The 26,997-nt window shown below is 45.6% G+C and overlaps 1 protein-coding gene across 1 annotated transcript in view; it reads left to right on the forward strand.

The window, feature by feature from the left end:
- Positions 1-3,441: 3,441 nt before the first annotated feature.
- The window catches only part of LOC126526131 (monocarboxylate transporter 5-like), a 30,987-nt gene continuing 7,431 nt past the window's right edge, over positions 3,442-26,997 (forward strand). The window contains exons 1-3 of the mRNA XM_050174083.3: positions 3,442-3,894; positions 4,661-4,804; positions 8,722-9,708. Coding sequence (XP_050030040.2) covers positions 3,675-3,894; positions 4,661-4,804; positions 8,722-9,708 — 1,351 coding nt within the window. The 5' untranslated portion in view covers positions 3,442-3,674. The remainder of the gene's footprint in view (positions 3,895-4,660; positions 4,805-8,721; positions 9,709-26,997) is intronic.

The raw sequence follows: 26,997 nt of genomic DNA on the forward strand, positions 1-26,997 counted from the left end.
TCGTATGTGGGGGCCTGGCCAGTTGCATTACAAAGCAGTCTCTTGAGGCAAACACCTGCTCCTGCAGTGCGCACAGTGACACAGACTTACAATATACACGCACTGTAACTGGTCCTCCCCAATCGTTCTTTCCTGCTGTGGCCGCAGCCAAATTGTGCTTGTGGCCTTCCTCAGCCACGACTTGGCATGAACAGAGACCAGCATACCTGCTTACATTAGCAGTAGTTTCAGAAGCTAAATAGCCCAATTGCGGGAAAGGCCTGCAAAAGTGACTGCCGAAGGTGATGCCTCCGTAACCGCCCATGTCCACATTGCGACAAAGTGGGGCACAAAGACCGAGCCACACATTAGCCACCCTCGAAAGAAAAGAAACGTGCAGGCGCGAAAGGAGTTAACGCTGAATTGCCGGGTAGTCCATGCGACTGTTTTGGCAACGGTAGCAGATGCCTGCGTCACCCGTTTGCTCCGCATTGAAAGTTGCTCATTTTCAACATTGACTGTCGGTGCAAACAGGTAGGACACTCTGTCCAATCAGCTTTGAAAATTAAAAGTTGGACAACATTATTCTGACCGCCTCAATTGTCGTAAGTATTTTTGTATTCACATCGGGATAATATAAGGGACGCGCTGTGACGCAGAACTTGTCGGATAAAATATGGTCGCAGTGCCCGGTTAAGAGGTTGAGCCTTTCCAGAACAATATTGTTATAAAAAAGAGTAGTTTGCCCGAAAACATATATCTTCAAGCGACCGGAAAGGTGTCTGCAATTTTTTCGCTTACACAGATTCATACATTTAGGCCGGCATTGGTGGTTTGAAGCACAGCGAATGAGTCTCTGTATATCATGATGCTCGAAACCAACCTCATAAGGTATCTTATCATTGTCATTAGTTATACCTTAGTTGCCTTCGGCTGCTGATCACGACATCGCGGGATCCAATCCCGGACGCGGCGGTCGCATTTCGATGGCAGTGAAATGCGAAAACGCCCTTGTACTTAGATTTAAGTGCGCGTTAATGAACCCCAGGTGATGGAAATTTCCTGAGTCCTCCACTAGGGCGTGCCTCATTATCAGAAAGTGGTTTTGGCACGTTAAACCCCACAATTCAAAAAATACCTGAGTTGCCATGTAAATATAATAAAAACGCTACGACAAAACTTACCTAAAGGGACGTGACTAAGGCCGTTACATTGATCGTGTAAGTCAAACTACAGGATCGAGATAAAGAGGAAAAAAGAACACTTCGGAACAGACACCAAGAAAACAAAACACTTATTTATCAAGATGCTGACATTGTAATTCCTTTTGGAAAATAATTCAGAAAGTAATGAGCATTAAGCAATGGTTCATTGATTGCTATATAAAAGCAAGGATTGCATTACGCGGCAGTAATCGATGATAAGCAGTTGCTGTATTTACCACAGAAGCAACAATTGTTACAAAAAAGATGTTGCAGTTTGGCCAGAAAGACGAAGCATTCATTGCGAAAGCGAATTATCTGAGCGGCCACGAAGGCAGCCACTACGAAGAAAATTCATCTGGAGTGTCGCAATAAAGGTGGACTGAAAGTTAGCTTGCCACCGGTGCAAGTTATTTTTTCTGTAGCCAGAGCCACTCACACTCTTGAACAAATGTACACCCTTCGGGTCGTATCTTGCCACACAACGATAATCGTCATCTCTCTTGCTTGTGTTTCCTTTCTTGAAAACGCTGCGCTCGCTGCTCCCCTGTCGAGAATGCTTTGTCGTGCTGATAAGGCGCCTGCCGTTCGTGACTTGAAAGTACCGGGCTCGCAGCGGTAAATGAAGGAAATGCGGAGAAGACAGATGACGATTATTGTGTGGTAAGACGCTACCCAAAGGGTGTACATTTGTATAAAAGTGCGGGACCTGCCATGAGCCTAAGTGGCACTGGATAACACTCCAAAGGCTTGATCTAGTACATATAAATGCACGAGATAGTGGCCATGTTGATAGCAGTCACCGTAAACAGTTAGTAGTTCAACGCTCACGTAATTCGCAGGTTGTGAGTTCGTATCCTCGCGTCAGCAATCTATCCTTTTGTTTACTTCCATTATTCCTTTTTCTTAATATATGCTACTTCCTATTTAAACCGAACCTAATTTTGCTGTGATTTTCTTCTCTCGTTCATTCATAGCGAGTGCCTCGAATCTGGAAGCCGTGACGTCATTAGGTAACGTACGAGGTTTTCTTTAGCCGCGTGCCTGCTATCCTAACTTCACGTGTTACGTAACGCCATCGGGCAATAAAAGGATGCTCCATATCCACCAATGATGGCTTTGAGTGCACTCTTAGACAAAGGTACACCCTTCGGGGTGTATATCTGCCACACAACAATAATCGTCACCTGCCTTGCTTGCATTTCCTTTCTTGAAAATGCCGCGCCCGCTATTTTCCTGTCGGGAAAGCTATGTCAGGCTGATAACGCGCATGCCGTTCGGTACTGGGAAGTACCGGGCTCGCAACGTTAAAGAAAGGAAATGCGGACAATACAGGTGACGTTCATTGCTGTGTGACAAGATACGACCCAAAAGGTGTAATTTTGCTTCATGGTGGGGCGCTGGCTATCACTCCGTAGCTAGATCCAGTGAACTACCCAAGATAGTGGCAGGGCTGACAGCCGTCGCCCTAGCATAATTGGCAGTGCAACACACGCGCAATGTGGAGGCTTTGGATTCGGCTCTCACCTGCGACAAGCTATCTTATCGTGCACCTTCACTTCCCCTCTCCTTTATTATGTGCTACATTTCAGTTTCAACCACGGCTAAATTCCTCAATGTGCTTCGCTTCATTGTCTATTGGCTTTATACAGTTATGACTAACAAAAAGCGAGCCCCTCTGTTTCCCTCCTTTCATATATATATATATATATATATATATATATATATATATATATATATCAATTAGCAGTCTTCTAAGCAGCTAAGTGCACAAATCAACAAGCATAGCCAATGTTGAACTAGAGACTATGGCGAATAACTGGCTTTTGTAATAATCTACTAAATATAAATCAAAGGACACACTTCAACATCTCATTTTTTTTCTCCTTCCTACATTCACATTCCACCGAAATATCTATAGGTAACGCATTATTTTCTTGCATGGTGTCACAATCATTTGTTGCGCAGGGTCAGCGTCGCTGTGCTAGCTATCACACTCAGGTCAGTGACTTTGACCACTTGTACCTCCATTATTATTTTCACCACGTGCCCTTTTGAGAGAATGGCAGTGATAAGGAGGGACCAGAACCGCGATGGTAACACGCTAGTGCACCTGCTCCTTATCGTCGTCTGCCTTGTCTACGGAGATTTGACCTGAGCGTCCGCTTCCAACACTTCTTGACTTTCTGTACCCTAAAGGAGCGCTGTCAAAAAAGAAGACAAAGAAAAGGTGGCCTTGCAACAGACGCAGGCTCTCAAGCTTCCGCACAAACCAACAAAGGGCGTTCACTCAGTCGAGTGATCCGTACTGAAGGACCAATGTATGAAGGACAGCGGCACTAAGTGGTTTCTCACCAACGCCTTTACGTACACGTGAACACCGGGCAAGTTATCTCCTTCCACACCCCGTTGCTGTGGTGGCGGAACAACGCCGCGGCTGAAGGCTTCCTTTATTCCGAATTCGCGGTAGTCTCTCTCGTTAGTGAGACAGCCATGGCAATGGCACGTGCTCTGAAGGATGACCCAGTGTTTGGAGCCGATTCGCGATGGAGCTGGATCAGTGCCTTCTGCTGTTGCTGGGTGCTCTTCCTCGCTTTAGCAACGCCCCGCGTCTCGGGAATCTTCTTCTACGGCATCGTCGATACTTTCGTGGTGAGCAGAGAAGAGGCTTCGTGGGCGGTGACACTGGCGAGCACGCTGATGGTATTAGCAGGTACGATTTCACCTGTGCCAACTTTACATATATGTTATTCACCGCAGATAAGTCAACTCCAAACGCAAAGCCACTATAGCAGCGACTTCTCCATTCCATTTCAGTGACTCATTTATTTAACACTTAGAGTTTAATCCCGTCTACAGCGTTCATAAACTCCTATATATGCTAGGGATTTCACTGCTAACTATATATACGTTCATTTCAACTTTGTCATTGTCGATGTGAGATCTTTAGCCTACCTGCATGTGGCGAATATTATTTTGGATTATTAGTTTGTAACAAATAGACGGCACACCGGCCGTGGTAGTCATGTGGATATGGACTTTCACTGCTGAGCTCAAGGCCTCGGGTTCTACTCCAGTCACAGCAGCCGCATTCCAATGGAGGCAACATGCAAACAACGCTCGTGTACTGTGTATTAGGTGCACATTAAAGAGCCCCAGGTGGTCGAAGCAACCGGGAGTTTCCATGTACAGCGTGCATGCCTCATACTCAGATCGTCATTTTGGCACACTAAGAATCCCGAAATAAATGAACAAACTGAGTGCACATATCAACGAGCAACCACATCCTCATCGCTTTGATGTCCCGTACGGCAGCAGAACGTAACGGACGCATGCCGATGAACTGTATTCTTTTCATGCATGTGGAATAGCTAGAGATATGGAAACAGAAGTAGGCACTGAACGCGAATGCTTAGTAATTCACTCAAATTTGTGTGATCCTAAAATGTATTTTTTCCTTTTTTTCAATTTTGGTGCAGGCCCGATAGCCGGTAACCTGTGCGAGCGTTATTCGTGTCGGGCCGTCCTGCTGACGTGCTCTTCACTGGCAGGAATTGGAGCCGGCCTGTGTTACTTCGCGAGAGATCTCCTCTTCATCGCAATTTCTTTCGGCGTTGTTCACGGTATACTATATCACTTCATGGACGGTATTTTAGAATATACGTTTTCAATAAGCGATTTGCTGTTGTGCCTAACAGGGGCTTTTATGTTTAGAAATATTATTTGGCGTATATTCAGTGCGGTGCTTACCGATATACCTCTCTGTAAGGTATAATTTTAATTATTCAAGACATCTTTTTTTTATTATTTTCTGTCTCGTTTCATCGTTACAACTAAAACAAAAACAGTCACACCACACAATGTTGGACATTGCCCCTTCGGAATTCTGTTAAACCTCGCCGCCATACGTTCGAGGAATTGAATGAACAACATTTAAAAGATATATATTTCAGAAATTGGGCCGAGTTTCAACAACTTACACATAGCATAGCAGAGTGTTGGTGTAGGCCAGTTGGTGATTCGTGATTTTGGGAAGTTACCGCAAGCAGAACGCGAGACTTCAAGAAAGGGACAACACGAAGTGGTAACCGCTTCGTGTTGTGTCTTTCTTCAAGTCTCGTGTTCTGCTTGCGGTAACTTTCTGAAATACATATAGCAACACCGTCACAGTACGTCCTTTCAATAATACGCATTTATGACAGCAGGCACTTCGTACAGCCTTACAGCGGTGCTTTGGCCCTAACGAGATCAATACTATAACGCCATGTTCTGGTCAAGAAAGAATCTACCCTAGGGAAGGCTGCCTTCCAAGTACTCGACGAGCATTTTTACTTCCGGGTCGACTCGGTAATGTCAAAGAACACGGCGATATCAAATTCTTGCAGTCTGAGACTGTACCGTGCAAGGAGGCCTGTAGTGTCCTTCAATTACACCAGCCAGCGCAATGATCAGTAGTCGCTTACTACCTTGAAGGTCCTGTCGTATAGGCAAGGGCGTATTTCACCGTAGTCCGAATGATCACCCGACATTTCGATAGCAATCGCCTACCTTGCCTCGAGCGAGATCACCAGCGACGATGTCGGGCTGAGGATCCGGAGGTTCGGGGCCGCGAGGCAGAGCAGTGACAATGTCGACGTCAACATAAACACCGGGGCCGCAAATTTCAGCTTTGCTGGTTCACCATCTGTACGCGGTGCATGGGTGGTATTTTTTTAAGCGAAGCCTTCTTTGCCTCTTCCTTCGACTTTCCCACTGCTGCTGTTGTGACTGTTGCTGTCGGGCACACCGCGTCGTGGGTGGTTTGGAGCGTATGTATGCATGACAAGAGCGAGTCATGACAAGAGAGGAAAGGCCACGCGAGAGGCTCGTCTGGACCGCACCGCGTCGAATATGCACAAAACCTTCTGGAGCTCCCTGGGCGTTGCCGCATTAGCTTCTTGAAAGCTGTAATTATCTGTGATCACCCTCAAGAGCATAGCAGAAGCTGCAGCGCTCCCCTTTCTCATAACATGCGAGTGCAGAAGGAACGTAGATAGAACTGTAGAGAGGAAGGAGAAGGAGAGGCAGTTCCCGTACAGGGTATCGGACCAGGGGACCTGAGAAGGCAAGCGGTTCCGGAGAAACTAGGTGAATTCAAGGTATGGTGCAGTATATTTCTGCTATTTCTGAAAAATACACACAATGCAAATATGTCCCGTGGAGAAATTATGCAGGGCGTGCAGAAGCAGAGCTTCATTAATCAATTTGATCCGCAAGGTCCAGGTGACACTACGGAAGCGGCCAACCGTCAAATCGACACTTGTGTACCCGCCGCGATAGCTTTGCGGCTATGGCATTGCTATAGGTCGTGGATTTGATCCCGACCACGGCAGCTGCATTTCGACCGGGGCGAAATAGACAACGCATGTACACTTACATTTTGGGACACGCAAGAACATCATGGTGTCAAAATTCATCCGGAATCTGCCACTACGGCATGCCTCATAATCTGATTGTGAATTTGGCACGTACAGCCCATAATCCAATTCAAGTTTGATACTTCTGCCACGACGCAATGTGCCATGTGAGGCAATGACAATGCTCAACCCTCTTGGAGGCTATAAAATATGGCACACATTAACAATGCCTCAAGCAAACATCTCCCCCTGTGTGTTCTGTGTACTACGCAGACAAACAGCAGTGGTACACGCAAGGAAACTTTTAACATCAACTCACCACTCTCGTGTTAGGCTATAGACGTTGAAGAAATTAAGCTTTCGCCGTAATCATCAGCATTAATTATTGTCAATGGAACCAGCGCAGAAAGCTTCGCTTACACCGATTCCCGCAGTGCGTGGGATCTGCATAATTTTTCATCTCTTTGTTTGTGTGTTTTCGTTGTTTTTCTTGTTTGTCTTTCTCTTCCTACAAATATAAAGAGACTGTTGCGAGAATTTACTGTACGCTTCGAAAAAGGTCGGTCCACCGACCGAAACTGTTTGGTAAATACACAAAAGATAACCGCGAAGTTGTGATTCTCATCTCTCTGTATCTTTATGCTTTTTTCGGGCATCTCTGGGTCGGCGCTGCAGAAACGATGGGTCATCGCTTCCGTAAAACGGCGACGTTCATTAGGCAGCAGCACTTGGACTTGTTGCAGAATTTTGGTCCTTTCTGTCCTTGTGACGCTTGTGAAGGTCTTTAAGAAACTGCTGCAAAAGTGCTCCCACGTTATTAGAGAGGACTCCCGAATCTCTAACGATGTCCTCGGCGCTTTCTTGGGTGAACAATACGTGGCGCAACTTGTCTTCACAACTCAATTTGCCGAAGGCTGGGGCACTCTCTAACGTCTCGAGCTAGGTTTAGGTTCGTCTGACGAGGCTCCACGCGAGATGTCTGGCTCCACATACTGTTGCAGCGCGATAATTGGGAAGGAGGGGAGCGTCATTGAGGCTGTCATCGTGGCTGCTGACTTGCTGACCTTTTTTTTTTTTTGTTGGGTTCGTGATCTGGCGGGGGAAAGTTTTGCAGCCGGAGGCTAGCTCGATGTTCCCGGCGCCGTTGACGTTGTCGTCGCGTTTCGGGCTCGGTTCATGGCCTTGGAGTGGTGTCCAAAACAAACGCTCCAGAAGCTCCACCGGACTAACGTCACGTTGTAGCCACAGACAAGAACCAGACATTACGAAGACACTGAGAGTCACGAAATTAAATCTTTATTCGGTGAACTTGTGCCCACAAAGATAATTTACAATGTAAGCACAAGGATAGTGATGAACACAATCGGCTGTTATCAAAAATCTGATCCACAGGTCCAATGCAGTGTCTATTTATATATTATGCAGCGCAGAATCCGGTGTTTTGCTGCTTCTCACGTGCATTCTGGAATGTAGACCACCATGACCTAGCGCATGCAAACTGATTGCACAATTTTCGGTGACAACATATGCAACGAAGAGGACAAGCGATAACATTCGACGAAATTTCGATAAGTACGCGTTTTGCGGCGGGCAGTGATATTATAGCAGCGTTTAATCGATGAAAAGTTGTCACCTGAAAAACATAAACAATGTACATGTGTCGACATGAAGAGCATTATGTCTTATAACTGCTGCCAACTATTTCGCCATAACACAGTTTCCATGTTTTGAACTTGCGAAGTGCACGGTTTTTTAGTTTCCTAGAATGCCTCAGCTCAAATGGTATAACGCATAAAGCATTCAAATTGTCCTAATGCTGTAACCTGTCTCATGTGTAACGATTAGGCGGATGGAAGCACTAATATGACCTTAACCCTTCCACTGCGAGTCCACACAAACAAAGAACTTGCTCAGTTAACCAAAGTAATCTAACAACCAAACTGCGTAATCCTTGCGTTTACGTAAATTGACAAAGTCGAATAATGACATTTTAAGAATCATTTGTTTTGATAGAGCTCACCTGGTCAGCTCCAGGGACGGCAAGAATTTCTAGCTGTAGTTCAAGTTTCCAATTCATTAAGTGTTCTCTGCATTTCAGCAATAGCAGATTTTCTTGTCACTCATTGTCATTTACTTGACCGCAGGATGTGCTCTGTGTGGCTTGTACGTCGCCGTGAATGTACTGCTGGCCCAGCATTTTGAGAAGAGAAGGGCTACGGCGTGCAGCCTAGTGTACACGGTGTGCGGACTCAACACCATCGTCATGCCCCCTCTTGTGGAGTTCTTCCGAACAACGTACGGTGTGCGTGGAGCATTTCTTCTTTATGGTGCAATTATGCTGCATGCAATTCCGTCCGTCATCGTCCTCAGGAGCCCGGCTTGGCTTACGAAGCCAAAACGTGAGCCGAGAAAGGGGAAGCATGAAGAAGTAAAGGACCAAACAAGTGCCACGTGCGCGTTGATTTCACAAACTAATGGAGATGCCAATACAGCAAAACTGCCTCGAGACAATTCTGGCCGACACGGCCAGTGTAAAACCACTGATTGTTCCGCAAGACCTTGTTTCAGCTCTGAGCATAATGGGTCAACTACCCTTCAGTTGCACAGCAACAAGTCATCGAAGGAGCTGGAAACGAAGATATTTTCAGGACGTTTAGATTGTGGCCCTACGGCGAGGCAGTTCCTAACGTTGACGTTTCTAATTCACGGACTGTCTTTTGCAACTGTTGTCTTTACAACAAACGTGTTCTCCATTATACCAGCCGACCTAGCCAAAGACAGGGGCATGGATCCCTCAGACTCAGTGTATGTCCTGCAGGCTTTTTCCATTACCGACGTTGCGTTCAGAGCCATTGTCGGCCTTGCAATCGATTCACGGACGTTGTCGCTGGAATCGGTGATGCTGCTGGGCTTTGCACTGCAAGCACTGGCCTTTGAGTGGCTTGTGTGGGCGGGCACGCTGCCACTGATGATCGCCGCCGCTGCTCTATTGGGCTCCACGTGCGGCTCGAGGATGTGTTTACAGGCGCCCGCCATGGTCAGGGACTTCGGCATCAGCACTCTGCCAATGATGATGGGTGGGCTGTCCTTCTGCGCTGGTGCATCCCTTCTCATCCGGCCCCCATTGATTGGTAAGCCGCATTACATGTCAAATATTTGACTAAGTCGCTTCACGGAAAGCATGGGCCGTATAGCGTGACGCTTCTACTCAATATTTCTTTTTTAAGACAAGCGCTTCTTTGTTGATTCAGATCGATTTGGGGTTCATGGGTTCTGGGTACCTAACCAATTTTTTCTCGTATTAGACAATAAGATGCGTTCTACTGCACGTGGAACAAACAAGAAGGCGTCAAAATGAAGCTTGGAACGTGCGCTTCCTTATAAAAATTACTATTGAAATGTTGTTGGCATATTTTTGATGCATTATTGACTCAATAGCCTTTCAACAATACCTCAACAATTATTGAAAGCACAGAGCAATAATGCAACAATAAAGTTGGGTAGTTCACAACAAAAAAGTCGTTGACTAAAAGCTGTTGCCATATAGTTGAATAGTATGGAGCATTATTGCGCGATTGTTGAGTAATTCCCAACAATAAAGTCGTTGAATAAAATGTGTTGATATATTGTCGAAATATATTGGGTAGTATTGAGCCATTGTTGAGTGTTCACAACAATAAGGTCACCGGCTAAATGCTGTGAACTTATTGTTCATTAACTTGAGGCTTAGTTAGCAATATTTAGTTTCGAAGTATATTTGCAAAACACACGCACATGTGTATGTGTGCGTCTTTTCCACATACACATATATATATTGTTTTATTGATCACTTAATCACCATTGCATATCAACAGGTTGTTGTTTCACGTTACTTTAACCATAAACGTATCTACCGTGTGGGCAGGGAACCAAAACACAAGTATTGTGCTTTTGTGACACTCTGCATTTTTATGTTCATTTATGTTTATGTTAGTCTCCTGAAGGACCCTATTTCGATTTCTCAAACGAGCGTACAAATGTGCCTTTCAATGCTTTGACATTTTCATGCTATTTTCTTTATGTCAATTATGTTAGTCTCCTGAGAAGCCCACATTGGATTGCTCAATCCAGAACACAAGTGCTGTGCTTTGTTATATTTAACAACAATTTTATGTTAGTTTTTGATATACTTCCAGCAAGGATAGTGTTTCCTTATTATTCTATTTTTTAATTATCATTAGTCATTTCATGCCAAACCACCCAGTTTTGTCAAGAACTGTTCCCATATGGCAAACCATTTCAATTTTGCTTGAAATTCAAAAGTAGGTGCAATGAGAAAATTTTGAAAGAAATTGCTTTCATACATACACCTGAGTCATTCCAAGGCATCCAACCAGCCTTTCTTTTTTAACCATCACAGATATAGTTGAAAAAACTTTGAAGCGTTTGTTGATGCTCCGAACTCTTCCTCCCCATTTATTTTCCTCACATAAATTTTCCTGAATTTTGGCATAAACAAATTTTTCTAACCCAGCTAAGCTATAAAGCACTTATCCATGTTTCTTTTTAAAAGAAAATTGTATGATCCAGATATTGAGATGTCGTTCATGTCAAGAGACTGAAGTAGTGTGACTGCCATAATTGCAAAGTTTGAATTTGTTTATTTGGACGCAGGGAAATACAAATGGCACAAAGTAAATATAGAATCGCGGCCTCTTTGACTTGAGATAGCTGCAAAATATGTGAAGCCTTGGAGGTTCAGTCGATCACGTAAAAAAGCTGTAAAGTGCAAATGTTTTGCAAAAAGCTTCATGCTGAAGGTGAACAAATTTGCTTTGGTGGCCGGCGCAAGAGTACATGTCACCCATCATTACATAGCTTACTTGTCTGCTATGCATGTGAGAAGTTATGAAAAGGCATTATTATGTAGGTGCGATAAATTATTTTTATAATGTTCATTTGTGGATCACACATAAGCATAAATATATGAAACCTTGTCATCTAGCAGCGAAAGATTGTTAATATAAGTAGCCACAAAAACTAGTGAACAAACTGTGACTGCCTTTTTTATCATTACAAAGGCAGGTGACGTCAAGCGCCGCTGTCTCGACTCGTATCTAACCACATCAGACTGAACACGGCACACATGAGTTCTATAGATGAGCATGTTCCGGCTCTGAAACAGTGGTCACATGCAACACCACAAGAATTTGTTCATACTCGTGTAGGTTTTCAGTTTTAATTATGAAGCTGTTTTCTACTTGCATCGTCATTGGGTTCCACGGAGCAGGGCACAAAATATCCTGCTCCCTGTATGATGCATTGCATTTCAACGCGACATATCCTTTAAAATGCTTCGCATGAACTATATCAGCGCCCTTTCTGGATTTACTGTCCACGTCATAGCAGATATTTCTTTTTGTAAAATGCATGAACCATATTTTAGCATTGCAGGACTTCCTCACGAATTTAACACGTATAGATATTTTGTATGCAATGGCTGTATAGTTTACCCAGCACACACCCAGCACAAGCCTCCTTGCATAAAGCATGTGTCTCTTGGCAATAAAATGCAGACCCCAACACCATTTTTCTTTCACCTCTGTTGCAGACGAAACCAGCTTTATCATCTGAATTCCCAGCTGGCAAGCTTGTGTGCACATCCGAGAAAAGCCAGTGCTGACAAAAATTCAAAAAAGAATTTTTCACATTGAAAAGAAATGCCATCTTCTTAACTTCACACTTACATAGCACACATGTAGAGCTATCTAATAATGTATCACATATTTTCGGCCAACTACCAAAGCTGTTTTTACCTTGAACATGAAGCTTTTTTTGCAAAAGATCAGAATTTTACATCTTCATTATAGGCGATCAGCTGAACATTCAGAGCTTCAAATATTTTTCTGCTATACTATGTCACCTGGGCTACCATTCTGTATTTAATTTCGGTCTTCTGAATTTTTCGTTACCAAACAAACTTCCGCATTGCAATTTTACTCACTTTTGCCGAGGCCAAAAACACTCGAAGTATTAAAATATTTTAAAAATTTACTATTTCGGCAGTTGCATCACTTCACCGTATTTACATGCACAGCATTTGAAGGCCTCAACCAATACAATGTGCGTTTGAAAAAGAACGTTGATTGATATCCTCTAGCTCAGCTGAACAGGAAAACTAAACTGTCACCAAATGCTACAAAATTTTTGGCAAAAATAAATACAAGTGGAGAAGGAGTTTTGAACTTCACTAAACATGTGGCAATGTTTTCAGCTATATCTGTGGTGTCGAAAAACGCTGGTCGATTCGTCACGGAATGACACACCTGCAAGTGCATCTGTACCATTGTCAGAGTTGTTCAGTAAAAACCGCATTTTACATAACTTCATAAAAATGGTTTATTTCGCTATCTAAAATACATGAGTAAGAATTAATAGGTATAAGTTGGCTTAAATTTAAAGCGCAACAAAATTTCTCCGGTAATGGCAATGATGTGCGTTTCATGTTTGCATGAAACCAGATTTTTTGTGAATTATATCGTTATTTTTTTAGCGGTGAACAAAATTGAAAAATACCTCAAACAAGGAATCATTTTGTAGTATTCCAGCACGTCACTAGTAGCAGTGTTTTTCATATAAATATCTGAAGCAGTCAATATGAATAAGTCGCTTGATATGGAATGACCTGCACAAGAACGTTATCATGGCAGAAAACACAGCTGGATCATGCAACAGCAATGCAGCATAATAAACTGCTCCCATAGCATCACTTATTGCGATTGCCATGTTTCAAAAGTAGATAAGGTTTACTGAAATTGACACACACCATTCAACCAACAAATAACGATTGTACTGAGTGATCCTTATTCAGTTTTACAGATCTTTTTTACCCGCCGTGGTGGCTCAGTGGCTATGATGTTGGGCTGCTGAGCACTAGGTCGCGGGATCGAATTCCAGCCATGGCGGGCGCATTTCGATGGAGGCGAAATACGAGAACACCCATGTAATTACATTTAAGTACATGTTAAAGATCCCCAGGTAATCGAAATTTCCGGTGTCCTTCTCTACGGCGTGCCTCATAAAGTGGTTTGGGCACGTAAAACCCCATACTAAGATCTTTTTTAAAGTTGTCTGGGCCAGGTAGCATAAGTTTCTAAGGCAAGACCGCATTCACTAGAGGCGCTTTTGAACCGCTTTGAAGCATCGAACTCGTGGCTGAGTGGTAGCGTCTCCGTCTCACACTCCGGAAACCCTTGTTCGATTCCCACCCAGTGCCTCCCGGGATTTATCGCTCACTACCAACGCCGCCGACACCGACGACACCGGCTTTTCTGCGACACGACCTCCTTAACGCTGTCTTGTTAATATATTTACCGTAGTTTACTCTCAGCGTTTGCCTACCTTTTACGCAAGAAGCCGGTTCGGGAGACCCCATCACGCTGACCGCGCGCAGTGGCGTTCACTGTACGTATTCGGTAAAGAGATAGCGTCTGTAAACGATTCTGTGCTTTTAGTTTACCCAAGATTATTATATCGATACTCTAAAACTTCCCTCGTTTTCTGAGTACTTACATAAATGTCTGGGAGGGCTGCCGCGTGGGGTTTTTATTGAGCGCGTTAAGCGAAACCTATGAGGAGCGCCCCGCGTTATCCCTCATACTGCGCAAGGGAGGCGCTTCCGACAGATGGCGACTCCGTTAGTCTTCGCCCCCAAGTCGCGGAAAAGGGTATATAGCTTGTATATACCCTGTTCTATATATTCTATTGTTGCAGGAAGAAAGCAGGCCCACGAGTATAAAATAATGTATATTCACAACAGAGGTATATGGCGTTCAGGCAACTGCCAGACTTCGTCTTCCTCTAGTCTAATTCAACTTCGTCCTTCTCTTCACCGTGACATCACCCTCCCGGCGGAGTAGCTCCGTGCCGGTGCAAGTTGTACAGCCTCACTTAATGGGGGGACATAGGGCTTGAGCCTGACGACGTGAACAACATCGCTAGTGACGTTAGGCACTGAAGGCTGACCGACTGGGGCGATATCGTATGTCACGTCGGACAGTTGGCGTAAGATCTGGTACGGACCAGAATAACGCAAAAGTAGTTTTTCCGACAAGCCGACGCGACGTGAAGGCTTCCAGAGAAGGACAAGGGAACCAGGTGAAAAATGGGTGTCTCAGTGCCGAAGGTCGTAGCGTCGCTTTTGAGAAGCTTGCGAGACTGTGAGGCGATGACGGGCGACTTCTCGGGCCTGGGCGGCTAAGTCAATAGCATCGCGAGCGTAACCAGTGCTGGGTGATTGTACTGCGGAAGGTAGCAACGTGTCAAAGGGCAAGGTGGCGTCACGGCCATACAACAGGAAAAACGGTGAAAATCCGGCAGTGTGATGACGGGACGAGTTGTATGCGAAAGTGATGTACGGTAAAGCGACGCCCCAGTCGCGGCGATCGTCGGAAACGTACATGGCCAGCATTACAGTCGCTCGGTGAGGCCTTTCGTTTGAGGGTGGTACGCGGTAGCAATCTGGTGTTCTGTAGAACAGGAGCGGAGAAGATCATCGACGACCTTCGATAGAAAGTAGCGGCCGCGATCCGTAAGCAACTGGCGAGGGGCGCCGTGGTGCAGGATGACGTCGTATAGTAAGAAGTCGGCGACATCTGTAGCGCAGCTGGTTGGTAGCGCTCGTGCGACGGCATATCTCGTGACAATCTGCTGCTACAGCAATCCATTTGTTTCCTTTGATGGAAATTGGAAATGGGCCCAGGAGGTCTAGGCCCACACGGAAGAAGGGCTCTGTAGGGATACCTATTGGTTGCAGCAAACCAGCGGGAGGCATAGCAGGCATCTCCCGGCGCTGACACAGGTCGCAAGAAGCGACATAACGGCGCACAGAGCGATAAATGCCGGGCCAGAAGAAGCGGCGCCGCAGGCGGTCGCATGTACGAGTGATGCCCAGATGTCCAGCAGTAGGAGCATCATGAAATTGCTGGAGCACGGCGAGTCGAAGGTGCTTGGGAACGACTAGTAGGAGCTCCGGGCCGTCAGGGCGAACGCTACGACGGTATAAAGTTCCATCGCGCAAGGTGAAGATCCGCAGGGACGGGTCGCTGGGCGAGGAGCTTAGGCGTTCCATATGTGCTCGAAGAACAGGATTTTTGCGCTGCTCGTCGCCAATATGGAGGAAGCCGGAGAGGGATAGAACACTGATGTCCGAGTCTGCATCGGTATCGTCCGGTTAATCCACGGGATTGCGGGACAGGCAGTCAGCGTCTTTATGCAGGCGCCCTGACTTATACATAAAAGAAAATGTATATTCTTGTAGACGCAATGCCCAACGTGCAAGTCGTCCAGTTGGGTCCTTCAAAGAGGAGAGCCAGCAGAGGGCGTGATGATCGGTTACGACGCAGAAGCTCCGACCGAAAAGGTACGGCCGAAATTTCGCGGCCGCCCATACGAGCGCGAGACATTCTCTCTCAGTAATGGAGTAATTTCGCTCGGCCGTGGAAAGAAGGCGGCTAGCGTAAGCGATGACACGGTCTTGGCCCTGTTGACGCTGAGCGAGGACAGCGCCGATGCCATGACCACTCGCGTCAGTTCGTACTTCAGTGGGCGCAGAAGGGTCAAAGTGTGACACAATTGGTGAAGTTGTAAGCCAATCAATCAGAGTAGAGAAGGCTTTCTCCTGCAGTGGTCCTCAAGAGAAGGAGACGTCTTTCTTAAGAAGGTCAGTGAGATGGTGAGCGATGTCGGCAACAGTTTTCACAAATCGCCGGAAATAAGAGCATAAGCCCAGAAAACTACGGACATCGTTTCTTGAACAAGGTACAGAAAAATTTCGCACGGCGTGAGCTTTCTGTGGATCAGGTTGGATTCCGACGGCGTTTACGAGATGGCCGAGCATGTTAATTTCACGGCGACCGAAATGGCACTTGGAGGAGTTTATCTGAAGGTCAGCCCTGCGAAACACGGAGAGTACGGTTGTGAGGCTCCGCAGGTGGCTTTCAAAGTTCGGCGAAAACACAATCACATCGTCGAGGTAACAGAGGCATGTAGACCACTTCAAGCCGCGCAAGAGAGAGGCCATCATTCGCTCGACTGTAGCTGGCGCATTGCATAAACCTAGGGCATGACTTTAAATTGGTTCAGACCGTCGGGTGTGACGAAGGCGGTTTTCTCGCGGTCCATCTCATCGACGCTAATCTGCCAATAGCCGGAGCGGAGGTCAATTGATGAAAAGTATTGGGAACCGTGAAGGGAGTCAAGAGCGTCATCAATGCGAGGCAGGGGATAAACATCCCTTTTTGTTATCCTGTTGAGGTGACGGTAGTCAACACACAAACGCCGCGGGTTGTCTTTTTTCTTTACTAAGACAACCCGTGATGCCCACGGGCTACTGGAAGGTTCAATGATGTTTTTGTCCATCATCCTGTCTACCTCTTTCTGTATGATGGCCCTTTCTGTTGCGGAGACATGATATGGACGCCTATGAATGGGGCTGGCGTCACCGGTGTTGATGCGATGCGTGACAACAGATGTCTGGCCAAGTGGACGGTCATCTATATCAAAGATATCCCGATAAGATGACAGGAGGTGACGAAGAGCTCCTGTTTCCTCTGAAGGAAGGTCAGGGGCGATCATCTTAGAAACATCGTCCGCGGGCGTCAAGTACGCAGGAGTGGGTGACAAAGGTCCGTTGGTACTCAGGAAGAATTCAGAGGTCAGAGGAGAAACCTCAAATTCTTCCAAAGGAGTGATATGCGCTATGGCGATACCGTGTGGCAGCACATGCGACGAAAATCCAAAATTGAGGATGTGCACGCGAGTGCAGTTTTCGCGGATCCGGATTAAGGTGCTCGGCAGGGCAATATTGCCCGACAAAACCACATCAGTAAGCGGCGCCACGACGTATTCGCCATCAGGTACGGAAGGACAGGGCGTCAGGAGGACATTTGTAGCCGCCTGTGGAGACAGCCTTGCAAACTCAGCAGAACATAAGCGGTGTGAAACACAAGTTGTTGCGTCGGCAGGAAGCGGCAGATCCAACTGTACAACACCTGCGGAGTAGTCAATTTGGGCAGAGTGTTTCGAAAGGAAGTCGAGGCCGAGAATTAGGTCGTGCGGACAGTGTTCAAGGACGATAAATAGAACAATGGTATAATGGTCCCCAATGGTCACACGTGCTGTTCACATTCCATGGACAGGTGAAGTACTCCCATCGGCGACTCGCACAGTGCCCGGTACGGCGGGTGTCAGAACCTTTGTGAGCCTTCGGCGGAGAGCAGCGCTCATAACTGAAAGCTGCGCTCCTGTATCAACCAGAGATCTAACAGGAACGCCGTCAACTTCAATGTCCAGTAGGTTTTCACATGTAGGCAGGGTCAACAGAGGATTTATGGGCCGGGTCGGAGTTACAGCTTCACCTCCGGGAGCTGCACCGCCTAGTTTCCCAAAGCGAAGCGACCAGTTGCAGAAGGGGACGAAGAGCGGTGAACGAGAGGCGAACGGTACCTACGACCTTGTGGAGACGGGGAGCGGCTGGATCTTGGCGGAGCACTGTCGGCGTTGATGTTCCTAGACGGCGTATAGGGCGAGAAAGTACGATTGTCTGGTACTTGGCGGTAGTGACTCGGAGACGACCATCGAGGAGGCGACGACCAGTGGTTGCGGCAATGACGGGCGATGTGTCCGATACCGGAGCAATTAAAACAGATGGGTTTATCATTCGCTGTGCGCCAGTCAGCTGGGTTGCGACGCAGTGGCGGAAAGCTTTGCGTCTTGGAGTGAGCGGCCAGAGAAATCTGGTAGGTGTTTCTATGGCGGACCGAGCAGAGAGATGGAATGCCCAAACTTGCTATTTCCTCCCGAACGACCGCTTGTATAAGGGAGATATCGGGCACGCTTTCCCGAGAGTCGGAACGAACTGGAGCCGGAGCCATGGCCTCAAGCTCACGGCGAACGATGCGCGTGATATCTTCCGGTCCTGTGGGCTGGACGAACCGCGGAGGGTCTTCGCAAGAAGATGTTGCGGCGGTATTGGGCAATCGGTCGAATGTTCGAGCGACGCGGCGGCCCTTCGCTTGTTCGAAGCGCCGGCACTCCTTTATAATTGTATATATGTATGTATACCCACAGTGGCACAATCCTTTCACATCAGGAGATTGAAGGCATCGTCTGCAATACCTTTCAGTATGTGACCAATCTTGTCTGCCTCGGTCATGTTGTTATCAGCCTTGCGACAGAGGGCCAGCACATCCTGTATGTACATGACATAGGATTCTGTGGACGTCTGAGCGCGGCACGCAAGTTCTTTTTTTGCTGCCAGCTGACGACCGACAGGTCTGCCAAACAGGTCTCGCATTTTTTCTTTGCAGACATCCCAGGTCGTTAGGTCAGCTTCGTGTGTGTCGCACCATTGCTTCGCAGTTCCTCTTAGATAAAATATGACGTTTGCTAGCATCATTGTTGGATCCCACCTGTTGTTGTCGCACACTCGCTCGTGCATTGTAAGCCAGTCTTCGACGTCGGCGTTGTCCTTGCCACAAAATGTCCCTGGGTCCCGCGGATGAGTGAGGATGACCGTTGGCACGGGCTGCTGAGGCGTTGTCGCTTGTGTCGGTTGATTTGCCATTGTGGCGGCAGATAGATGACGTCCGCTGCGATGTTCCGTGATTGTACCCCGCACCTTCCACCAAAATGTTGCAGGAAGAAAGCAGGCCCACGAGTATGAAATAATGTATATTTAGAACAGAGGTATATGGCAACTCCCAGACTTCGTCTTCCTCTAGTCTAATTGAACTTCGTCCTTCTCTTCACCGTAACACTATGTATACCCGAAAACACACATGAATGAACTCCCAATAACCAACCACATGGTAAACTAAAGGGCGCCGGAAGACCTGGCTTTCTTTTACAATGTCAACCGTGGCTAACTTGCCTGCTTTCTTTTTTTCTTTGTAGTCCATCATAAGTGTTTGCAGCGGCGCATCGTCAGCCTTATTCTAAGGATTGAGGGGTCTTGAGGGGGGCATGAACGAATTGAATCGAGTAAAAGGAACCTTCGAACCAAGATACTGGTAATGCAGCAATTAGGATGATTCGAACCTATCGCCACGTTCTTTTTGCAACATTACGTACAACAGGTTCAAATTAAAGGTCATGTGCTGTTGGGCTGTTGGTGCGAAAATCCGCGCGAGTTGAGTGTGTTACGGCAAGCTCAGCGACCATATTGTGTAAGAGGGCTTCTGCGCGTACTCCATTGGTTTCATATCATCCGTTCTGTCGAGTGGCCGATCTCTGCAGTGGGGAGCGTAAGACTTTGGGGGAACCAGTGATGAATAAGGAAAACAAAAAAATACAGTTTGTCAAAAGATAGTTCTAGTGCCTTAATTCAATTTCCATGGAACCAGCAGGAACAAACGCTCAGTGTTCAAAGGGCGCGCGACCATTCAAAGGGAAAATTACATATATATATATATATATATATATATATATATATATATATATATATATATATATATATATATATATATAGACAGAGAGAGAGAAAGAGAGAGAGAGACGACAGCATGTATTACTATGTGCGCCGGTATAGTGTTTAAATAGTGTATCCCGCAACGGTAGTGTAAAGCGTAAGTAGCAATATTGCAAAGCGACGTATAAATGAATCTGCACGTGAAGCTACACTAGGAACATACCCAATCACATTCGGGATGCGCTGAAACAGCTTCTCGGAGCTGTTTCTTAGATTCTTTCTTATTTTTCGTGTTTCATCACTAGCATCCGAACGGCGCTCCGTATCCGACGTGCATAGCATTGGGGAGCGACGCATGATAAAAATAGCCCTGACTTTGGGCTACTACTTTTGATACTGTTATTGGGACCATAGCGTTTATTTGACGCGGACAAAGTTGCTGAGCGTTCGAATTGTCGTTCTTCTTTCTCCTCGTCACCTAAGCGCTATGGTCCCAATAACTGCATAAAAGAAATTGATCAAAAGGAACTGCTACTGCATAGTAACCAAAGTTTATAATTTTTACATTCAGCTTTTTGTGCCTTTCCCCCCTTCTCCTTCCGCATTTCTACTGTGAGTTGTATTACGCACAGTGCAAATGTGCGCTATATATTTACCTGCCACAGTGACTCTGTATTTATAATAACCTCGGAGCAAGATAACTCAGGAGGGGTAACTTCACCCTCCCCCGCGGTCAGATATTGTCACGATCAGGCCACGCCCCACGCTCTGCGAACTGCAGGCGTGCTCGACCTGCCATCTCTGGCAAGCATTAAAAAAAGCAATGTCAACTGCAGCGCCGGCACGATCTCGGAGGCTGTGGCTTTGTGCTCGCGCGTCAGTTTGGTCAGCCGCGTGCCGAAGCCGGATCGAAAGTGCTGCTCTCACAAACATGGCACAAAAAAATTTGTTTCGTGGCTTCCACGTCCAACTGTGCGTGAGCAGCTGACTGGGTGAGCTGACGACGTACGGCGGCGCGCTCGTTATCTTGCTTCGTGGCTACGGGCCACCGGTTGCTATGCGCCACGAGCGCGAAACGATATTTGCGCCATCTATCGCACGATGCTCGAAACCGGTTTCCTCCTCGCCACCTGCTTGACGCTACATCGTCGCTCGTCCGCGGTGGCAGGGTGATTCCTCTCCTTACAATCTTATTAACGCTTGCACCCTTTGGGGTTTATCTTGTCCCACAACGTTAATCACCAGCTGCCCTAATTACGTTTCCTTTCTTCAAAAAATCTGCGCTCAGTACTTTACTGACACGAATGCTATGTCACGCTGATAAAGCACATGCCTTTGGTGACCTGGAAATACCGGGCTCGCAGGGTTGTAGAAAGAGAGCGCAAGCGAGGCAGATTATTATTGTTGTGGGACAAGATAAACCCCATGGGGTGCAAACTTTTTTAAGCATGCAGTTACCTTACTCTGTGGCCATTGCGTTCTGCGGCTAGGCACATGTTCACGAGTTCGGTTTTAGGTAGATCGCGGCTGCCGCGTTCCATCGAAGGCACAATTAAAAAACAAAACATGCATGCTCGTACAAATTTCCGTACGAGTTGGAAAAAAAAACACCGTGGTGAAAATTGTACAACAGTTCTTCACAACAGGCAGTGGACACATGAGTTCTCCATATTACCCATGCGTTTCCGTACTTTCCACACTTCACATACGTGTTCTCAATGTTGCTTCACTGTGTAACTTCAGGCTTTGCCACCTTAGTAGATCAGGGTAATAAAGAACGATGACTTTTTTTTACTAACTTAGGATAAGTTGAAGTTCATACGAGTGCTTACAATACTCGTAATCCTCAGCTCTGTGATATAGACTATTGCCGCGCAAACTAGGGTAAGAACATGCTTCAGTGGCGGATTCCCACACTCCTAAGGGAATTCTTGTGTAGCCTTGACATAGATATTGCCGTCAGTTGTTTGAAACACTCACACGATATATACTTGTGAGTAACAGTATCAGCCCCTACTGCACTTTATTGCTTATCTTTTCACTAATTTATTAGAATGTGTCTTGCTCGTATATTATATCTGTATCCTTGTATACTGTCCACTTTCGGATTTATTCCTATACTCCTGCTTTCTTTTTTTTTACTTCATCTGACTGAATCTTAAACCGGTTGTACGTTCTATAAGTATACTCCTGCTTTCTTCTTTCTGACTTCATCTGACTGAATTTTAAACCGGTTGTGCGTTCTATAAGTATCCGTTGTGTATATGGGCGATACGATTTTCTTAATCTATGTAAAGTGTCCTTATTTATACAGCGAAGCTGTCTGTGGCTACCCTCCGGGAAAATCGGGATGGCGAGCAGAAAACGCCTTGTGGCGAAGCAAAGTTTCTCGCCAATGTTCTGTTGCTCTCAATCTAATGTTCGTATCTTGGAAAAAATTAAACTGAGATTGGCCGCTAAAACGACTCTATTACTACGCGGAGTTTCATTATCTTATCATATTTAGTTACGTCACAGTGAAAGTGTAAACGTTACAGAAGTCCCGCCTGCTGTCAATACATGGTCATCTACGGAGGGAGTATGGTTACAGAAAATGGCTGTAACTCTTGTTTTCTCGAAACTATCCTGAAACAAATTATATGATAATTAGCCTCTAATACGACACTACCCTTACGCCGTGTTTCATTTACTTCTTTAATTAAATGGCTTACAGTAAAGTTGTAAATATTGTGTAATTCCCTTCGGATTATTAGGGTAGACGAATGAACGAGTTGGTCGTGGTTCATAACGGCGGTGTTTGCGTATTTTGGGCAATGCGATTCCGGACAAAATAACAGCTTCTTTGTACAGTGTCGGAAGTTTTTCGCCAGAATTACTGGTTAATGTGGGTTGCCAGGAACGAACTAATAAATCAAATAAATCAAACAAGCATCAAATAATGTAGCAATCAAATCATAGGGAAAATCAGTAAAGATAGTTATTAGATCCTCATCAACAAAATACCCAAAGTACAAGAGCTCGGCTTTTGTGCCTAAGGCTAAAAAAATTAACTGGGGGTTTACATGCCACATCTGTGACGTGGTTTTGGAGTACACCGTGGCGAGGGACTCCAAGTTAATGTTGACAACGTGGTGCTCTTATGATGCACCAGAAAGCCATTGGTGCCGGGGTCAAGCCTGTGACCTTGTGCTGAGCAGCGCAATGCTACAGCTACTGAGCTACCATGACGGGTGGTCTCTAACACTGACAGGTTTTAGTGTTCCAAATAAACTGGAAGTGCCAAAGCAAAAGGCTCTTGGAAACTAAAAAAGTCAACGTGTCCAGAGATCAGAGACTGGCTGACAATCCTCAGTCACTCTTGTCTCAACTTTACTTGGTACATCAAAATGCACAGCCGTTAAAATGCCAGTAGAAACTGCTTTATGTTCCACTTTTGCACCAACAGCTTCAAATACAAGCCATTGAGAAAACATGCCCTGTCAATTATTTATATGCTCCATCCTATGCTGACTGTTTTTCTATAACATGCTGTGCTACCAGTAGACATATTTTGAAAGAGTACTGTGGTATTGTCAGGCATCATCTTGGAGCAGTTCCTTCTCAATATTCAATTTTTCGCAATGACAGCATTCTAAACATGCATTCATTATATTATAAAAAGGCACAGACTTACTGCAAACATTCGGATCATTAGCCCTAGATGTTGATGCATGTGATGAGTGCTTTTGAATACGTCTCCCATTCCTCTTCTGTGCTTCTAAAATGGGAAAGGCGGCATTGACTGAATTCGAGAAACGGGCTACAATTCCTTAGTGTACCAATCACATGCAACGTGATTTCAAAACTCAGACGTCGCCACTTTCCAGTAAAAGCACAGAGATTGATTTTACAGAGCTGTATAAAAATTTACAATGTAGAGGTGAACTTGCAAAGTGGCAGGTCACTGCCCACCTGGCAGGAAAACCCATATGTGTTTTCTTTGAAGGTGCAGGCCCACTTTGCAAATTACTGTGAAAAATGATGTAGCATAGAATAACTAACACGAAGAATATAGTTAAGAAAGCTTGCTACTGTGAAAAACAAATAGTAAACATACTTTTAATCATAGAGAGCGGTGGAAGTGGTAGTCGCTGCACACTTTTTTTTTTTCTTTTGCCGCTTCCCAGGTCCACTTCACTCACGAAGTCTGACCCATTTTCAGCTTGCTTGAGCTTTTGTCACGCTGCATCGTATCGTAAGGAAAGGGACAAATAATATTGAGCATACATTCAAGCATTGCCCCAATAATTCAACTGAATGTAATTTTACATATGTTTTCTAATAACCTTAAGAGATCTAGAGTTATCATGTAGCTTTAAACAAATTGTTGAGCCAGTGCGTATACGAGCTTTCATTTCTGAATGAAAAAGTGATTGTCACCTAGTAAGCATGTAAAAACTACAGTTGGTGCCACCAAACTAAACAATCTTTCTAAAGTAACTTTTTCTTTCAGAGATATGTGTGCACATTTCAATTTCAAGTACATTGCCAACATGAATATGGTTACTATGTCATGAGACATGCTACAAAAGTATTAGAAGAGAAATGTAAAACTTACTGAATGTGTCTATGGGCACACATGGCACGACTTGCCAGTGGGAAGATGGAAAGGCTCCACATTTTCTAAATACGGAACATTCTTGGAATCCTGTGGCCACAAGCAGACGTCACCATGCAGCCATTTGGTATGTACAAGAGCCACAGAGTCGCCTTCCTCAGGAAACTTGACGACTGCATATTGATCACCTTAAAGAAAAACAATATACGTATTGTACAATTCAATATATAGGAGTTTCTTCGTAATTTATATCTTCAGGTGCAAAAGAAGAAATACATCAGCTTCTTTTTGAATGGAACTCGCATGCGTTTTTCTGAGACCCATATCAGAGGCCAACACAGCAGCAAAGAAGGCTTGGACACAATCAATATTCCCAGTGCTATGAGGTATAATGTGACAAATATACTGAATCTTTCTTCAGGAACTTCCTTCCATTTATGCATGGCATACCTTGTGCATTATGCGCAAGGTTCTTCACCACAGCTACGCTTCCATCGAGAAGCTTGCAGCAGTTATTTCTCCTACTAGTGTCCAAGACAATTCCTCTGGAAACGTCGCTTTTTTGAACTGTGGCCCTTGGCAAAGAGGCGCAAGAGACCCATCTTTATGTTGCGCAGTGAGCAGAGGGGAACTGCTTACAGTAATTTTCGTTTTGCACTAAAGCTTCTTTGTTTCAGCAATTCTGTTTCACAGTTGCTCCAGTAGGTGCTGCGGCTTTGTCAGAAGCTTCTTGATGGTGCCCATGTGGCTCTCAAACGGAAATGCGCTCCATGAGCCCAGTGGCCCCAAATGTCTTGCATCATTTGCAAGGTGGCAAAGCCCATGTACACTGTGGGATACACGGTGCTGACCATATATTTCTGCAAAGCCTCTAACAAATAACTTCAACAGCTCCTCAGCATAGTCGAGCTCGGCGGCTACTGTGCTTTGTGATCCAAGTATGGTTATTGCTACAAGAAGATAGAAAAAGTTTTCATACATCCCTTGTGGCACTACAGAGAACACCAGTGGATCACTATAAAGCCAAAAAAACCTGAATTGTGTCGTTTCCAGGAATCTATGTCATGTAGGCCTCTTGGACGTTGGTTGAGTCAGATGGTACAAAAACGAGAAAGCTCTGTTTTCTTGCCTGAAATACGATTTTGTGCAGAAGCCCCTTGTCTAACCTGTTTGGGACCTCGAAACCACAGCAGAAGTAGTTTTCGCATGACTCCTAGACTCGCAAGATGCATATAATCCAGTGGCACATCTTTGACTAAGTCAAGAGGCAACTCCTCAAGAACAGTATTGCCAATATGGTGTTGCTCTTGAAATTGGCCTCGAAAAGTAGTGTTCGTGCGCAGACTCCCCCTTTTTGCCGAGAAGCATACTCTCCCTTCACTGTAGTGGCATTTCACAGTGCATTTTGTACAGCTGTAGTGTCCAGTGCGGTTTCTTACACTCAGGATGAATGCTCTTGCAGTCGCGTCGCAGATGATGGCATTTATTTTGACAGGTGTAACCTGTGCGTCAGAACAGATGCCAGAGCTAACGATTTCCTTAACTTCATCAACAAACTGTCGAATAAACTCATTTGCATCATCTGTTTTTTTTTTCTCGCCAAAGAAGACACCCACAACAAAGGGGTCATGAGTTTTTTTTTTCTTTACATGACAAAGTATCGTCCAAAATTGTTTTCTCGTCCAAAATTGTATCGTCCAAAATTGTGCCAGAGGAAGCCCATCAACTTGAAAACTGAGAGCAAGCTCCAATGGTACATCATTTGCCATTTCTAGCAATTCACGAAGAGGTTGCACGATACCAAAGTGGCAGTGCCGCACTCCAGCTATGTTGACTATGTTTAATGACTTCCTCGGCGTTTCTAGCAGTGTTCTTGCTGATCGTGGAAGACCAGAAAAACATTCATGACCACGCAAGATTCTCAAAAGGGCAGCAACTGAGCTATGGGAACAGCCATACTGAATGGCCCATGCTTGTAATTGGTCGCTGAACGGTGCGACATCGTCTACCTCAGGTTGCTCTTCGAGCTGCACATTCGTTTCCTTCATTCGCTCCTGTAGGCACTCAGAATCCGAACTGCTGCTGCAGAACACGGAGTCTCGCTCGACGCTAGGCCGCTCACGTTGGTCGGATTACGATGCAACATCGCTGAACAATGGGCTCCCACTAGCAGCGTCAAGTTGATTGTGCCAAGTGCTCTCTCCAGAGCCAGATGGGTACACATTTTTCTGCTCGCTATTAGTTCTAGTTGGCGATGGATTTAAGATCACAAAGAATTCATCTACTCTTCGGTTCTTCAAGCGGCGAAACCATCGGTCACTCGCCGACATGGTCTGTAAGGGTACTTACCGCTAAGCGTAAAAAAAGTTGTCGTCT

Source organism: Dermacentor andersoni, chromosome 8 (genome assembly GCF_023375885.2).
Source record: "Dermacentor andersoni chromosome 8, qqDerAnde1_hic_scaffold, whole genome shotgun sequence".
Taxonomy (NCBI): Eukaryota; Metazoa; Arthropoda; class Arachnida; order Ixodida; family Ixodidae; genus Dermacentor; species Dermacentor andersoni.